The following is an 18,178-nucleotide window of genomic DNA, read 5'->3' on the forward strand; positions in this document are numbered from 1 at the left end:
GGCTGACTCAGAAGGGAGAGGACCGTCACAGAGAGCCCGTGACCCGCCCACACCCACTGCTGCCTGGGCGTCTCACAGGGGCCAGGACCACATCTCCGCTCGGCAGGTGCTGGTGGGCACTGGCCCAGGGACCCTCTCACTGCCCCAGTACCCCACTGCCACAGGCTGCCTGACATCCAAGGGGAAGGAGCAGCCCACCCCCTCTCAGCCACCTCACCGATCTTTGACCATCAGTTTCTTGGAATTATTCATCAGGATGTGGAGCTGCTCATTGGTGACGATGATGCCATCTGTCTCCTCTGCCAGCTTTACCATGAACCTGCAAGGAGAGGGAAAGTCACTGAGTCCCAGTAACCAGCCCCTCGCTTCCCTGGGCCTCTGGGGAAAAGAACTTGCAGCTTCACTTTGTGTTGGACAAAGGCTGCCCTTGGTCATTGGGAAGCCAGGGCTCAGGAGCCCATCCCCTCAATCTGTGCAGCTATTTGGGGTCACCACTAGCCCCTGGGAGGGTGAACTGGGAATGTACACCTCCCAACTGTTTATTCAAACACAGACCCCTATTTTACACATACACATACACATGCACACACCCACAGAAACCCACACACTCATTCCCATCCACACATGCATTTTACTACTTCAGTTTCTGCATCTGTGAAACATAAATGCCTTCCCTCTCCTGCTGTGAGGATTGAACTGAATGACCACACATGGAAGCATCTAGCTCAGCCTCTGCCACACAGCATACACACACATTTTCCCTTATTCTTCTTCACCAACACATAACATTCATGTACATGCCAAGGCACATATATGTGTGTGCATGTATACACATATAAAAACATACCCGAAGAAACAAACCTATTTCCCAAGGATCCCTTCTCAATCGCTGTGACCAGAAAGCATGCTATTCCACTAGTGCCCAGCAGAGGGGCCTTCTGCAGAAAAGCCGTCTTCCCTCGAACCCAAGCCTGCATCTAGAGGCACTTACACACCTCACCCAGGGGGCTTGCTCTTGAAGGAGAGATGCCTGAGCGGCCCTGCCCAGCCCTTCCCAGGCCTGAATGCTTAGAGTGTCGGTGTTGGGAAAAGTGAGGAGGAACAGAACTTCTCCCTGCCCGGCATGGGAGGAGCCTAAGTGACGCCAAGACCTGTGTCTGCCCGGCCTGGACGCCAGCCCAGGACCCGTGACTACCGCAGGGCCTCCCTGCCCCCGCAGAGGCAGCATCGCAGACTCCCCTGTGCAGTGTGCAGCCAGGTTGGGGACCGGGTGCTTAGGGCTGACAAGTAGGGAGGCATTCGGGCTTTGGCTAGGAAATGGGGCCAGTCTAACCGTTTTCAGAGGCCAGCCAGAGCTCCAGCCACATACAGCCACACACATACCTCCTCCCAGCGCCAGGGCTGGGGAAGGGAAAAACTGGAGCCGTTCCTTGAGACATGAACTTCAACCAGCTGCCTGGGGGAGCAACCCACTCGAGGCGCCAGGAGCCACCTGGGCTAGCCCACCCACAGCAGTGGGTCTCAGTCCGCAGGTCATGGGGGGAGAGAGCCTGTGAACTAGGGAAATGGAGCTGCAGAGTCCCAAAGTCAGGAGTGCCCCTGGCCTCAGGCAGAGCCGACCTGGGAGCCCTCTCCTCACTGTGTCCCTCTGCGCAGAGGCCAGGTGCCATCCCTCTGAAATGGCCCCCTCGGACACAGAGCAGATGAGGCAGGACTCCACCCGACACACCAGCCCAACCGCAGAGCCCCACAGAGAGCAGGCTGGGGCCTGGCACACCTGTAATCGTAGGTGGTGATCTTCTTGCCGTTCTCAAGCTGGGAGGGGGTGATCGAAAGCATCTTGAGGGAATGTAGCTTCGTCAGAAAGTGGCTCTCTGGAGGCGAGAGGCAGAAGATAGAGATCGTCAGAGGAAAGGCTAAGTGGGAAAGGCCGTGGTGCAGACAGAGAGGCAGGGAAAGGAAAAGCTGGGTGCTGCTGGAGGGGCTGAGGGGGGCTGGGAGAGTGGACAGCTCACCTCTCACCCTCCGGTTCTTCTTCAGTTGCCAGGTGGGTACAAACACAGTGACCTCCCGGTGTCCCCGGTTCCAGAAATACTGCACTGCCATGGCAATGCCACGGCAGGAGAAGAAGTGCTGGAGGCCGTGTCTGCGGGGGTGGTGAGAAGTGAGGGAGCAACTTCTTGCCAAGGAATCGCCCTGCCTCCACCCCTCCCTCAGAGCCTGGGCAATGCCAGGGCACCAGCATCAGCACCACAGACACCGACAATGCCCTCTCCCTTCCCTCCATCATTAAACATTCTGTGAGCACCTACTGGGTGAGCTCACCTCCTGTGTGCATGTGCACGGGTGTACGGGGGCCTGCAGGGCAAGAAGAGGAAGAAGGCAACCTCTACACCCAAAGAGCTCAGGTTAGAACTGGAAGCAAACAGACATTTGCTGACCACCAACCGTGTGCTGGGAGCGTGCTCAGCACAGATAACTCTCTACCATGTTGGCACATTGAGTGGTCTTACCTATATTCACGCCAACACATACACACAGTAAGTGCTGTGCAGAGAGGGCAACCTCTAAGGCTTGATCAGTAAAAGCTCCACAGAGGAGGTCTGTGCTGGGCCTTACGGTTCGGGCTCAACATTTGAAACCTGGCTGGGGGTTGACCGACGCCATGTTATGTGAGGCAGGCTGCAGTGGAAAGAGTGTGCACCCCGGCAGTGGACAATCTGAACCCAAAGACCAGCTGGAACCCTTACAGGCTCTGGGACCTTGGGCAAGATTCGTCACCTCTCTTTTCCGCTTTTGTCAAAGAGGGAGAACAGAAACCTACATTTGCAGGGCTGAGAGCTGCTGTGACAATGTCGCACACACTGCCTAGCACGCAGTAGCCACTCAACATGGGCCACTTCCAGCTTTGCCCCATCTGAACCACGTCACCCTTACACAGAGGTCAAAAAGGGGTGCCCACAGTCGCCCCAGGGATGCCCTGTCCCAGCTCCCCAGCATGCCCAGCCTACCCTCATGCTACTCACACCATGGCCACGCTGCTGCCATCAATGACCACTCGCCGCAGCCCCTGGTTCCCAGGTTCTCCCGACAGGTTCAGCTCGAAGGGCGTGTTCAGGGCCTCATGGTACCTCTGAAAGCTGGTCACTGTGCTGTTCGCCTGTGGTTGTCGAGGTGGCTGCCTTGGGGTCCCCTCCGAAGCCCCCAGGAGCCCACCCACCTGAGGCTGGTGCTTACTACTGGGAGCCACGGTGCTGCAGGGCTGGAGACCCTGCCTCCTGGCCTCCCCCTGGCCCTTTGGGGAGGACGCACTGCCCCTTGACGAAGGCTGGGCCTCTCTCGGGAGTTTGGCTGCATCCACGGCTGGCCCTGGATCTGTGAGCGCCTTCTGCGCTGCAGGCGTCTTCGGAGCTCTGGAGGCTTTGGGGGCCGTAGACGCTTTGGGGGCCGCAGACGCTTTGGGGGCCGCAGGCGCTTTGGGGGCTGCAGACCCTGTTTTAGCCACAGGCCCAGTTTGAGCTTTGGGTGCTTTGGGACCTGCAGGTGATGTTTTGGCTGCAGGGATTTTCTGAGCTGTGGGGGTTTTCGGAGTCGCAGGTACCGTTTGCGCTGCTGGTGCCGGTTGACCCACGGCTGCCTTTTGAGCTGTGGGCCCCCCAGGAGCGGCTGGCTTTGTTGGAGCCGAAGGCACTTTGAGGGCTGCAGGTTCTGTGTGGTCTGCGGGCATCATCTGGGCTGTAGGCACTTTGGGGGCTGCAGATAGCACTTGATTTTGGGGTGGGGTTTGAGCAGTAGGCACTGCTGCAGCCATGGGCACTTCGAGAGTCTCAGGCACTGTTTGAGTGTCAGGTACTGACTCAGCCGTTGGCTCCCCTTGGCCCACAGGCCTCCCTTGAGCAGTAGGCACCCCTTGCCCTGTGGGTGGTGCTGGTAAGGGCCCCTCTTCTGGCCCCTTACAATCCCACTGTACACTTCCTTGATCCCCCAGCTCACTTCCAGCTTGGAGTTGGGGTGTAGAGGTCAAAGGTGGCCCTACCTGTGGAAGCCCTGGGCTAGCTTTGCCCTTTATACCAGAGCCCCCTGAGACCACCAATAAACTCATGACTTTTGGGGGGGTCTCTGGCCTTGGGCAATTCTGTAGGTCTGCCTCTCCTCCTGGTCCCCCATCTGGGCTTTCCACACTAGGCAAAGGAACCAGCTCCTTCTGCTTCCACTCCAGGTTTAAGGGCAAAGGACTCTGCCCTGGGAGCTTGAACTGAATGGGGCCCAGAGGCCTCTGCCAGAACGGGAAACTGAAGCACGCCTGGGACAGCAGCCAGGCCAGGTGGAGAGAATGCAGTTCATTGATCCTCCAGAAGGTCGTAGCAATGGTCCCTGGCCACAAGGGCCCAAAGGCTGGCCCCGGAGCCCAGGCCTTCCAAGATGGGCACACACCCAGGGTTGTCACCGGAGGCTGGAAGGAGAGTTTGTCTTCCACCCTCTGGAGCTGCCGCTGCTGTGCCAAGGCTTGTGAGTGGTTCGCAGGATCCTGGCTGCCGGCGGCTGGCACTGGCCCTTCCCTGTGAGCACTGTCCATACCACCTTGACTGTTGGAACCAACCCTGGAGGAAGCGCAAGTTTGTTGGAAAGGTGGGGAGGCCAATTAGGTGCAAAATTATTTCTTTGGGGTGGGGGAACGGGGTAGGGGCAGAGAAGCCAGACTGATTCTCCAAAACTTACCGTACCAGCTGGTTTGCTGTCTCCTGCTGTGCCTTCTGGCCTGGGCTGGCTCCCAGGCTGGTTAATCTCTTTGTATTTTCTGTGTTCCCATTCTGGAGGGTCCTCATCTCCAGCAAAGGCCCAGGACCATCGCCCACAGACGTCATGGCCGAGCCTTCCTTCTGCTGCTGCGGAGGGCAGATCAGGACCTCCGGGTCGGAGCGGGCGTTGGAGGTGCCAAGGCGGCCGAGCCACTCGATGATGTCCTCCTTGCCCGCAGCATCCCGCACCAGACTCAGCAGCAGCTCCTGGACTGCTGGGGGCAGCTGCAGCAGGTCCCCTGCATACTGGTCACCACGGATCCAGATCAAAGCCCCAAAGGCCCGGGTCACCTCGGCCTCCCAGATACCCCGGGGGGTGCAAACAGGGGCAGGGCCCCAGCGCAGTCGCCCCACCAGCTCCTCCAGCCAGTTCTGGGTCATGATGAAAGACTCGGTCAGCCCGCCCACCATTAGGGAGCCAGTGGGGCCAGGCACCAGGTAAGCCTGGGTACTCCAGCAGAGGCAGTCGAGGAAAAGGCCCTGGGCCCCGAGGAAGGCGCAGTGCAGGGCTGGTGGGTAGCGAACCTCCTTCCACAGCTCTGGGTTGCACAGGCCCTTCAGATACTCCTGAAGCCGCAGTGGGGAGAACACAGAGGAAGTCATTCCTTTAGGGGGCGGCCACTGGCTCACACTCCCCATCCCAGAAGGGCCATCCCTCACCAAGCAGGTGCCCTTCCCAGCTACCAGAAGCCAATGACTTCCACGGCCAGCCCCTCTCTCCCTGGTCTTGCCCCCTCACACACTCATTTCTTTCCAGGAAACTCCCACAGAAGGGGGAAGGCCTGGAGGGAAGGGAGCACCTGGGTTTGGAGACAAGGACCTGGTTCTACTTTCAATGTGACCTCAGTAGGTCAGGTTAATTGTGGGAAATTTGTCATCTTTCCAGGGAATGATCAGAGCATAGACTCAGCCACTTCACCTGTCTGACAAGTTAAACAAGGTACTCCTAAGGTCCAAGCATTCAAGAATTGTGAAATACCTAGGGGGAGGGGTATTGCATCCTCTAGGTACCAGGAACTTATGTGACCTGGGGCAAGTTGTGTATCCTCCCTGTGCCTATATTCCCTCAGCAGTAAAACGGGGTAACAGTTCTGCATCATTGGGCTATTACAGAGCTTCCATGAGTTAATACCAGGGGTCCTCAAACTTTTTAAACAGGGGGCCAGTTCACTGTCCCTCAGACCGTTGGAGGGCCGGACTATAGTTAAAAAAAAAAAAAAGAAAAAGAAAACTATGAACAAATGCCTATGCACACTGCACATATCTTATTTTGAAGTAAAAAAACAAAACGGGAACAAATACAATATTTGTATTTGCATGTGGCCCGCGGGCCGTAGTTTGAGGACCCCTGGTTAATACAAAGGAAGTGCTTAGCCTAGTGCCTGGCACAGCTTAGTCCCATTTTGCAGGCTCAGAAGGGCTATGCAACCTGTCCAAGGACACACACTAGAGAGTGACTGGGCCAGGATCATAAGCCACATCTGTCTGACCCTGAAACCAGGGGTTCTTTCCACTTCCTCAGGGTGACTACACAGTGACAACAAGGTAATCTTGTGGGATTCTGGCTTAATCCCCCTTCAGAAGATCTGTGGCACAATCTGTACCCGTAACCATGGTAACTCTGTTACCCAGAGCAGACAGAGAAGGAGAGGAGGAGATAAGTCGCTGGGCCAGCACCCAGGAAAACCCCACAGATACACACAATGGCTGAACCAGAAGAAAGGCCTCTGGCTTTCTGGGCAGACCAAGTCCTCCTGTTTACAGGGTGCACACACTCAGTCTTTAGCAGTTGCTGGGATGGGAGAAGTTGGGTTCCTCCACTAGATGGCTGAGCTCCACCAGGACAATCCCATGAGCTCCAAGGGAGCGTGAGCATTCCCTCTTAATCAGCCAACTCATGTTGACCACATTCGCCCTCATGTCACTTCATATCACCATGTTGATAACGGTCATCTTCTTGCTCTCCCCTGACAGTTCCATTAGAAAATAAATGCTCCAGCCCTAACCGGTTTGGCTCAGTGGGTAGAGTGTCAGCCTGCGGACTCAAGGGTCCCAGGTTCGATTCCGGTCAAGGGCATGTAGCTGGGTTGCAGGCACATCCCCAGGAGGGAGTGTGCAGGAGGCAGCCGAATCGATGTTTCTCTCTCATCAATGTTTCTAACTCTATCCTTCTCCCTCTCCCTTCCTCTCTAAAAAATCAATAAAATATATTTTTTTTAAAAAGAAGAAAATAAATGCTCCATTTTGGGTCCCCAGCAGCTACTCTGAAGACGGCTCCAGGCCCTCTGCTCAGTGCCCAGCCCATTCTTCCCTGCTATGGCCTATTCTTGCCTCTTCCATCTGACTCTAAACTGCCAACCCTTCCCCAAAGGGACCGAAATGCACCCCAGCAGTTAAACCCAGGTCTAACCCTTTTCTAATCCGTCCAAAACCATCTCAAAACATCATCCCACAGGACCTCAGCTGGACCGACTGCCAGGCAAGGGTGAATCTGACCAGGTACGGGACCACTCTCCTTAACAAGCTCTCCCATCCCATACGGCCCACACTCTAACCATGTGAAAGCAATATGTAAACACAAAGAGATGTGCTGGGTAAGAAGATGGTGGGTGGTTTCTTTCTCTTTGTGGAAAGAGCTTAAAATATTTATTGTGCCAATAATTGTTCAATATTTTTAACTAAAAGATATATAGAAATTGAAATAATTTTCAAAAATAAATCTGAATATTTATTGAACACTTACTATGTGCCACACATCATCTCATGTATTCCTCTCTCAGCCCTGTAAGGAAATTGCTATCATCCCCATTTTAGAGGAGCAAGGTTGGGCCCAAGGTTACACAGATAGTAGGCTGGGACACTCAGCCACTCTGACTCCAATGTATAACCATGATGTTGTCTATAGTTTCAAGCAAAAAAAGAGAAAAAGAAGAAAAGGTACATAACAGGCATTTATATCCAGAAAATACCTGGAGCACTTTTTCTGCATAAAGCCTACCCAGACCGTTTTCCTCCAAGAGGAAAAAAGTAGAGACGAGGCAGGAACAAAATAAGCACATAAAAAGAATGATGTGTTTGTAAAAACATTGCCCAATGTCCCACAGGTCTTTTGTCAAATTGTAAATTAAATGAGAACACCACTAAATCATTTAATACTGCTCTATACTTGATCAAGTTGCTTTATTATTTAACACCGGACTTAGGATTCTCCTTTCTCATAAATTCGTTATCATTCATCGTCTACTTTCCAGAACCATCCAAAATTACACTGCAGAGTACACAAAAGGCTCAGAAAATGGCAACACCAAGAAACTCCGGAATTGGAATTGAAGGGGAACATGAAAAAAAAAATTTAAGGCAAACTGAGGTAAAGTTGTTTGAATAACACAGGCTTAGCAAGTACCTCCCTACCCACAGGAGGTTTGTTCTCTAGAAAGTTGAAAACAGGTCCTAGAATTAGAGGTTTATCAGCATACTTGAGAGTGTAGGTACCATAAAAAATAAACAAGCTCTCCCATCCCATACGCCCCACATTCTAACCACGTGAAAGCAATATGTAAACACAAAGAGATGTGCTGGGTAAAGGGAGGAGGGCCAAATATGATGCCTACCAATGAAGGCCAAGTGTAGAGAAACTCATTCTTCTCTTTCAGAGATTCAGCAGCCAGACCCTGATGCTCCAGGACAGAGAATAGAGAAATACGCTCTAGAAATCCAGCCAGCTCAAGAGCAAAGACCACCAAACAGGTTCCCTAACAGACAGTGCCCCCAGATATCCGTACAGCCACGCTCCAGATCAGTAAGCCTCAGTCTCAGTTCCCAGTTGGCTTTTTGGGTCTTACTCTTAACTATGCAAAGATTACCAAACATATGAAGAAAACTAATGTGAGGTAAATATACAAAAGATATATAGGAAGAGGTGGGGAGCAACTTGAAGAAAAAGAAAGTAGGGAGGGAGAAGAAAACTTCAGAAAGTTTACTATCATTCTCCTTGCCGTGGTTCTCAACCTTCTGGCCCTTTAAATACAGTTCCTCATGTTGTGACCCAACCATAAAATTATTTTCGTTGCTACTTCAAAACTGTAATGTTGCTACTGTTATGAATCGTAATGTAAATATCTGATATGCAGGATGGTCTTAGGCGACCCCTGTGAAAGGGTCGTTCGACCGCCAAAGGGGTCGCGACCCACAGGTTGAGAACCGCTGCCTTAGAGAGATAATAGAGAATATTGTACACACTGAACAAGAATAGGATACTATTTTTTAAAAGAGAATTCAGAGAGAACATAAATGACTTTTAGACTTTAAAAATATGATGGCAGAGCCCTCACTGGTTTGGCTCAGTGGATAGAGTCGGCCTGTGGACTGAAGGATCCCAGGTTCGATTCCGGTCAAGGGCATGTACCTTGGTTGTGGGCACATCCCCAGTAGGGGGTGTGCAGGAGGCAGCTGACCGATGTTTCTCTCTCATCAATGTTTCTAACTCTCTATCCCCCTCCCTTCCTCTCTGCAAAAATTCAATAAAATATATTTTTTTAAAAATATGATGGCGGGCTAGGCTGCTGATCAACTGAAAAAAAAAAAAAAAGGCAATGCAAAAAATACCCTCAGGTGAGGCTAAAAGACATACACAAAAAACATAAAGATAACATGAATTGCTTTTTGTATTTTTGCCTGTTTCACCTATAAAGACCTTACATTATAATTTTATAGCTTCAGCCTGCTACAATAGTTTAAAGAGCCTTTAAAAACTTGTCATATGCCATGTCCACAGGGATCTAGTAAAAAAAAAAAAATCAGTACTTCGTAATCCAAAAAAAATGTTATTTAACAATTTCATTACCACCAATACTTACTCTTCAAAGACACCAATAACCAGCATGTCATTTGTTACTATTGCAGAATTTAATAGGTTATTAACTTCTGGCATAATCCAAAAGCATAATTAGAATACAATCATTAAGACATGATATAACTTTTTTTAAAAAGCAGAAATATTAACGTCTTTCACCTTGTCAGTAAAACCAAAATTTGAAAATTCGTGTTCTACAGAGTTTCCATATCTAAATTCTTACAATTCTAAACGCGTACGGAGACAAAACATACACTGCCTACTTGTAAAATCCTCCTAGCTATCAGATTTTAATTTTAGCGCTAACTGCCAAAAAACAACACACCTTTCGACCGAAGCCTAAATTCCGTACACATGACTGTATGTCAATCAACTAAACACAAGGTGCGTTATTATTAGGAAGTTATATAATTTGCACTAACGATTGTTTAAAACGCCTTTCATTAAATGCAGCAGCTTACAACCACAAAAAAAAAAAAATATGATGGCAGAAATTAAAGACCCAGAAAGAGATTGGAAAATAAAGTTAAGGAAATCTCCAGAAAGCAAAGCAAAAAGTCAAATTTGGAAAAAATAAGAAAAGTGGACCAGTCAGTCCAGAAAGTCCAGTGTCTGAATAGGAGTTTCAGGAAGAGAGAGAACATAGAAAACACAGGGGGAAATCATCCACAAAGTATTTCCATAAAATGCCCTAGATCTGAAGAACATGAGTATCCAGATGGAAGGGCCCATCGAATACAATAGTAACTAACAATGGATGAAGACAGATCTACACAAAGGGGGTCTCGCTGGCAAACCTTAGAACAGTGGGGGAAACTACAAACTTTCAGAGAGGAAAAACTTCGCATACAAAGGACCAGGGACCCGGAATAGCTTCAGACATCTAAAAAGCAAGAAGTCTTTGGAATAATGCCTTTACTCTTCTGAAGGAAAATAATTTTCCATTTCTAATTCTATTCCAGCCAAACTATCAATCAAGTGACCTTCAGATACACAATTCCAACATTTTACTTCCTAATCTTTCTCAGAAAGCTACTGGAGAGTACTTGCCAGCAAACAAGAAAGGAGACCAACATTGGAAAAAACAAAGGCAATCTCCAGGATGATAATGAAGAGAATTTTCAGAATTTATTTATCCATTCACGAAATCATTATTGAGCACCTATGTGTCAGACACTGTTCTAGGATGACAACCGTCTGCAGGCGTAGAGAACAACTAGTTCAGATTGGAGGAAAGGACTCAAGAAACAACCACATTGAGAGCAGTTATCAGTACACTCTTTACCACTGCTCCATCTTTCAACTTGATGAAGCTAATTTTTAAAACACATTTTTATTGATTTCAGAGAGAAAGGGAGAGAGAGAGAGATAGAAACATCAGTGATGAGAAAGAATCATTGATCGGCTGCCTCCTGTACTCCCTCTCTTGGGGATAGAGCCCGAAACCCGGGCATGTGCCCTTGACCAGAATCAAACTCAGGACCCTTCAGTCCGCAGGCCGGAGCTCTATCCATTAAGCCAAACCAGCTAGGGTTTGATGAAGCTATTGATGGATGTGCTCTAGCAACCCAAGAAAAATAAAGATATTCAGCCCAGGAAACAAGACATTTAACAACAACAACAAAAGGCAAAGGGATGCCAAGAATGACAGCAAACAGAAGTCTCAGGATGACAGCTATGCAGGCCAGACAGGACAGAAGGAAGGATGTCTCTAAGAAAAAATTTGGACCTGAAAAAAACACTTTGAACCCATAAATTGACCTTGTAGAAAATTGTAGTGAGAGTCCACTGAAAGTTGTAGAAATTAGCAATAGATACAAAGAAAAACAAGTATATTAAAAAACAAGAAATTCCTGCCCTAACTGGTTTGGCTCAGTGGATAGAGCGTAGGCCTGAGGACTGAAGGGTCTCAGGTTCGATTCCAGGCAAGGGCATGTGCCTTGGTTGCAGGCACATCCCCAGTGGGGAGTGTGCAGGAGGCAACTGAATCGATGTTTCTAACTCTCTATCCCTCTCCCTCTCCCTTCCTCTCTGTAAAAAATCAATAAAATATATTTTTTTTAAAAAAACAAGAAATTCTAAACCTCAGTGAAATAAAAAAGAAAGAAAATGTAATCATAGTACACTTAGATGTTAATATTTGCATAAGGCATAATGATGCAAATACTAATATAAATTGAACAGAAAATTTAAAAATAATTATATTGGAAATAATCAAATCTTCACCTTCAATAATAGGAAGTAAAAAAATTATCTAAAATGGGTTGATCAAAGATAACAGTATCTACAATTTTGTTTTAGGAATGTAGAGATGTGTAAATGTCAGAGTAAACATTGTCTACAAGAAAGGACACTGAAGAGAGAGAGTTAGGAAAGACAGGCAGGGATTCACCGTGTTCCACTGTGAACTTTTTCAAAATTATTGGACTTTTAAATTGTTAATTACTTGGATAAAAGAAAAAAGTTTAAAATAAAGGAGAAGGGTAAGATGCCCACAACACAATTGGGGGGTAGCTCTGATATGTAGCATTTGCCAAATTCTGAGGTGTAAAGACTCCCCCATGGCTGATTTCAAACTACCAATGGAATGCTACCGGTTTGCAAACTTCCTGAAATTTTAATAGGGCCAGCTCCAGCATACCCCTGGCCATGACCAACTTCCATGGTACTGTGCTCTACGGTTAGTGCGGAGTAGGAATAGATGAACTTCCAACTGACAGCCAGGCCAAAAGACAGCAAACCACACCCTGTTCCCCAGCTCCCTGAACCCAATCTCTGGCTCCCCATCACCTCCCTCCCCCATCTTCAAAAAGAGTCTCCAAGAACGGGAGAAGCAAACATGTCATCTCTCCTCTGTGAGTCCAATCCTTCCTCACATCATTGCCCAGGAGGACAGAGGGCTTGTCCCTGGGCAACTCGGATCATTATTAAAACCTTCCTTTCCACTTGCTGATTTCACCCCAGAGGTCAGTCATCCCTAGTATTTATTTTTGCTGCCTGGGAATGTAATTCCAGCAATGTCCTTACTTAAATATATATATATATATATTTTTTATTGATTTCAGAGAGGAAGGGAGAGGGAGTGAGAGATAGAAACATCAATGATGAGAGAAAATCATTGATCAGCTGCCTCCTGCACACCCCCTACTAGGGATCAAGCCCACAGCCCAGGTATGTTCCCTTGACCGGAATCGAACCCGGGACCCTTCAGTCCGCAGGCCAACACTCTATTCACTGAGCCAAACCAACTAGGGCAATATCCTTATTTTTTAAAATCCCACCACAACAAAACAATGTAAAGGCATTCTAGAGTTCTACAGAGATTTTCCTGGAAAACCAGCCACATATGATACAGAAACACAACCCGGCCCATCTCCAGATAGGCCTATATCCTTCTTGATCCTTTTTCCCCTCACCAACATGCCATCCTCATCCTCAACCCTTCCACATCCTGCAACCTCCAGTCTCACTGAGACCTCACTGCCAGTTGCCCTGTGTATAGCATCCCATTAACAAAGTGCATGATTGTGTCCCTACAGCTGGAATTGGGGTCGGCCACAGCACCTCCACACAGAAACCAAGATACATCCTTATACTTGGGAAATTTTCCTGTGTCAGATCGCCCGACCTTAGAGAGATTTAATACAAGCTTCTCACTTTACAAGCAAGGAGACTGAGAATAAGGGAGAGAAAAGGACTTGCTCAAAGTTACACAGCTAGTTAACAACAATAACTGACATCTGTACTCTGTAGCTTTCCACATTTTGCAAAAGTACGTAAGCATGCATTATTTCAGCTGATTCTTACAACCCTTCCATGAAGTGGGTGTTACGTTATTTTATAGATGAGAAAATAGGCTCAAGGGAAGGTAAATGAGTTGGCCCAGTTAGAAGGTAGCAAACCCCAATCTCAAACTCTCTCCACCATATCCCTGGGTCCCAGCGTGACTTGGTGACAGCAAATTGAGCCCAGATCTCCTAACTCCTGGGACAACGCCTTATACTCCCTGCCCTTCTGCTCATTCTGTGAAGTCAGGGAGGGGGTTACTTAGAACCCCCTCATGCTCAGTTTCCATCTTAAACAGTGCCTCTCCCCAGGGGAAGACAAAGGGGAAGGAGGTAACAGGGTGGGGGGACTGAGGGAGCCACACTAACAGGGCCTGGGGTGTGAGGGAGGGATCCCTGAGGAGGCAGTGGGAACAGGAGCAGACAGGCCTGGAGAACGTGATCCAGGATTTATTTAAGCAGGGAGCAGGGGAGCTGGGCACCTCAGAACGCGCTAGTAACATACAAGGGTGAGCTGTTGTAGTTCAAATTAACAAAAAGATTAAGAATCCAAAAGGCTCCTCTTGTTAACCCACCCTGAAAGTCCTCATCTCAGGGGCTCCTACATCTGTTCTCTGGGCAGGCACTCCTCCCCTCCCCCAGCACCTCTGTCAGAATTGGAAAAACTGCTGAGACAGCAGCTCAACAGAGGGGCTGAGGGAGGAACTTTCCAGCCTGTCTGCCCGCCTGCCTGCCTGCTGGCCAGTGCGTTAGGGCCTCCCCCACCCATGGCCTTGACCAATTAGGATGTTGGTGTAGACGCAGCTGGGGAAGAAGTCTGCGTTGGTGCTGTCTGGGGGAGAGGCAGGCTGTAGCATTCCTACCAGGAAAGATAAGATAAAGGAATCCTGGGGAAGAAGGAGACCTTGGCCATGACTGGGGGGGGAGGGGGGGGGGGGGTCAAAGAGAACTTGAGAGACCAGAGTGGAGGAGAAGCTTGAGAGAGAAGCCAGGGAGGATACACTATGACCTGCCTATCCCGAAGTCATTTCATCTGAAAGCCCACGGCCCTCTTCCCAGATTTCAAGCCATCCCGAAGGGCTGGTGCCTCCCAGAGCAGCTGCACCCCCACCCTGAGCCCCTGCAAGAGTGTGGAGCAGGCAGCCCAGAGCTCTAGGCTCCTGTCCCAGCCCCCACCGCCTCCACCTACCTGGCCTGAGCCCTCAGGCCCCTTACCCTCTCCAGTCCCGACAACTAGTCGGTAAATGCGGGCACTGCTTTAGTAGCATCTCTAAGGGCCCCTCGAGTCCCGGCACTCTGAGAGGTTCCAAAGATTTAAGGAGACTTAAAAAGAGACAGAAGGATCGTCTTGGTGGAGAACAAAGAGGTGTGTTGCACAGGCCACAGAAATGCAGGAGCTTAAGCTGTTCCCCGATGGAGGAGGGGAGCTGTGGGTGCTGGGGCCCAGGCCAAGGAGGGCTCATGGGGCACACACCCGCAGAGCCTCTCTCAGGACACTCGAGGGGTAGAAGTGACACTCAAGAGAGGGGTGGGGCAGAAAGAAAGAAGGAGCCAGAGGAAAGGAACCAAGGCTGCGGATCTGGAAAGGGGGGGGCGGGGGGAGGGAGGTCCAGTACCTGCCCTTCCCACGGCCGAAACCCAGGTCGGGGACCTGGGGGACCCTCGTCTCCGCGGCTGGCAGCGGGGGCGGGCAGGGGTCTTTGCAGGAAGGGACGGGTGGGGGCGGGGAGACGCTGTTTACCTTGGCTTTGCCCATGTTCTCCCTGGGCCCCTCGAGCTGCAGCCAGAAATTGGGGCTGTCCGGGCGGCTCTGGAAAGCGTTCAGCTTGATTCTGAAGATGCGCTGCACTTGCAGGCGCTGCGCTGCACGCGGGGCTTGGATTTGGTTTGCACCATGACCCATTCCTGCGCCGGAGGTTCGCCCCCGACCAGGAGCATGGCTGCCCCCCTACCCCTGGAAGGAGGGAGCCCGAAGTGTCACCCGGGTCCCGGCGCGGGAGGCTCCCCAGCCCCTGTCCGGGGAGCCCAGGCCACGCCCCCTGCTCCCTGCGGCGCGCCCCCCGCCTCGGCGGGTCCCGCGGGCTCGGCGACCCACCCACCGCCGCCCAGGCGCCCGTCCTCCGCAGCTCGTCCCTCCGGCGGCGGCTCCCGCGACAATCTCTTCCTGCCAGGGGTTGCAGCCGGGGGTGGGACCGGTCGGGCTCCCACCGCCCTTCCCTCCGCCCCCAGCCTTCCCCTCCACCCCTCCGCCAGCCCCTCCGGGACCGACTGCTCCGTCTGGGCAGCTTACGGGGCGGGGAGGGACGCGGGAGGGAGAATGGGGCGGGCGGGAGGGGGCGGGGAGGGTCCTGGAAGCCTCTGCCTCTTCCACCCAAGTTTTGGGCCCTGAGCCAGAATCCGGGGGTCAAAGTTAATTTCCTTCCACGTTCCCCTTTCCCCAGTGGAAGGAAGAGGAAGGGGAAGGAGGGGCATTCCGGTGGCGAGGGAGAGGTGGCTTGCTTTCAGGGACCCGGCCTTTCCCTCCGTTCCTCCCTCCCGCCCCGCCGCCTCCCAGGCCTCCCTGGAGAACCGGGACCTGTGCCACTCCCTCTCTCGAGGAAAGGGTTAAGCGAGGGCAGGGTGGGGAGGGCCCCAGGAAACTCTGGGCTGGAAACCGGGCGGGCTGGCTGGAGACCGTAACAGCACCGCCTCCCGCCCCCCAAGTCTGGGGACAGCCAGGCGCTGGCAGGCCGCCCAGACCCTCCTGAAGCCCCCAAGGCTGGAGGGGCCTCCCCGCCCGAGCTTTCAGACTTGCGTTGTTTATGAAAGCCCTTTTTAGCAAGTTTGAGTTATACCCTGAGGCTTTAGATGAGAGCGAGGGTCTGGTGGGTAACACAGCCTCTGAGGGTTCCCGTGGAGAAAGGGTTGACCTTGACCCACAGCCAGCTGCTTGGCATCAGTGGTCAGGGACTAGCCCTGGGCTGGGGCCACCTCCAACACAGGCCCTTGAGGCATCCCCAGGACAAAGGACACCTTATGCAGCCCTGCGGCCTGAACAGAGCCTGGCTCTGTGGAGGGCACAGTCTGCGTCTGGGCCTCGGTGACCTTTATTTTCCATACCAGCGCTGCTGTCTGACAGGCACGAGTGTACCTATGGAGACAAAGGGCAGTGGGGTTTAAATAAAAGCTGCCCTGGAACATCTGGAACATCTATGTTTGTGTGCCTACAGGCAAGGGCCAAGAGTGCCCACTGGAAGGAAGGGGCCCAACCGGGGGAGGGGAGATGGGCTGACACCACTTCTAGTCTGGACTGAACTCTGCCCAACCAATCCCACTCCCACTCTGCTTCTCCCTAGATTGGAATCCAGATAAGGAAAAAGGTGATCTGTATAACCTCTGGCTCCAAGTCCTGCAGTTCCTAACCTGCCTCTCTACAGCACCTTGAAGCAGACCCTCAGGGTGAACTTATCTCTCCACTCTTCACACCTCTATCTGCTCTCCCTTTAGCAAACGAAGCCCCTGCCTTATTATTATGCTTCTCCTCTGAAGCAAGGTGCCAGCCAAGTACCCCTGCTCCCTACTAATAAATACTTAACTCTTGCTGCTCTCTTCCAATTAACTGTGGACCTCAAGCATCTTAAAGGAAAAGTCTCAGCTTTAACCCTGTGTTCAAAGAGGCATGTGGAGGGTGGAAAGAGGTCAAGCTTAGAGTCAGGTACTTGATAAATGGGAAAAAGAGCCCTAACTGGTTTGGCTCAGTGGATAGAGCGTCAGTCTGCGGACTCAAGGGTCCCAGGTTCGATTCCGGCCAAGGGCATGTACCTTGGTTGCAGGCACATACCCAGTAGGGAGTGTGCAGGAGGCAGCTGATCGATGTTTCTCTCTCATTGATGTTTCTAACTCTCTGTCCCTCTCCCTTCCTCTCTGTAAAAATATCAATAAAATACATTTCCAAAAAAAATGGGAAAAAGAGGGTAATTTATTTAAACTCTTGTGCCTCCATTTCCTTAGCTCATAAAAATGGGGACAATTGCCATGACCGGTTTGGCTCAGTGGATAGAGCATCAGCCTGCGGACTCAAGGGTCCCAGGTTCGATTCCGGTCAAGGGCATGTACCTTGGTTGTGGGCATATCCCCAGTAGGGGGTGTGCAGGAGGCAGCTGATCGATGTTTCTCTCTCATTGATGTTTCTGACTCTCTATCCCTCTCCCTTCCTCTCTGTAAAAAATCAATAAAATATGTTTTTTAAAAAATGGGGACAATAATTCCTACAGCACAGGTTGTAAATCATACCACACAGGTACAGGTACTATACCTGGCACATTGCCTGGCAAGAAGTAAACATCCAACCATTTTAATTTTTTCTTTCTAGATCTTGTCTCTTCACCACCTCAACTCTGGCCACTACGTCACTGTACTTCCCCAGAGATGCCCCTCCTTCCTTCCCTTTTGAACCTCAATGTCTGAGAGATGCCACTGGTCTAGCTCCTAGATCAGACTCTCCTTACTCTTCCTGCTACCCCATTCCCCTCCTGCCTCTCCACCTGCATGTAGTGGACTTAATTAGATATCCTGTTTCTAGTCCCAGCTTTGCCAATGATGAGTTGTGTACTCTAAAGCAGACAACTAAATCCCTTGACCTCTCCAGGCTTTCTCATCTAAATTCATTCATTGGACCAAATTCATTTGCTCATTCAACAAATTCAACACACATTTATTGAGTGCCTACCATGAGCCAGGCCCTGGGAATGTAGCATTGACTA

At 50.8% G+C, this 18,178-nt stretch overlaps 1 protein-coding gene across 1 annotated transcript in view; it reads right to left on the minus strand.

The window, feature by feature from the left end:
• Positions 1-15,377, minus strand: part of NYNRIN (NYN domain and retroviral integrase containing) — a 24,657-nt gene extending 9,280 nt beyond the window's left edge. Inside the window, 7 exon segments of the mRNA XM_023743673.1 lie at positions 218-319; positions 1,778-1,874; positions 2,016-2,146; positions 3,027-4,601; positions 4,720-5,366; positions 15,178-15,299; positions 15,302-15,377. Coding sequence (XP_023599441.1) covers positions 218-319; positions 1,778-1,874; positions 2,016-2,146; positions 3,027-4,601; positions 4,720-5,366; positions 15,178-15,299; positions 15,302-15,374 — 2,747 coding nt within the window. The 5' untranslated portion in view covers positions 15,375-15,377.
• Between the last annotated feature and the right edge of the window lie 2,801 nt (positions 15,378-18,178).

This window comes from Myotis lucifugus, unplaced genomic scaffold (genome assembly GCF_000147115.1).
Source record: "Myotis lucifugus unplaced genomic scaffold, Myoluc2.0 scaffold_406, whole genome shotgun sequence".
NCBI classification, from domain to species: domain Eukaryota; kingdom Metazoa; phylum Chordata; class Mammalia; order Chiroptera; family Vespertilionidae; genus Myotis; species Myotis lucifugus.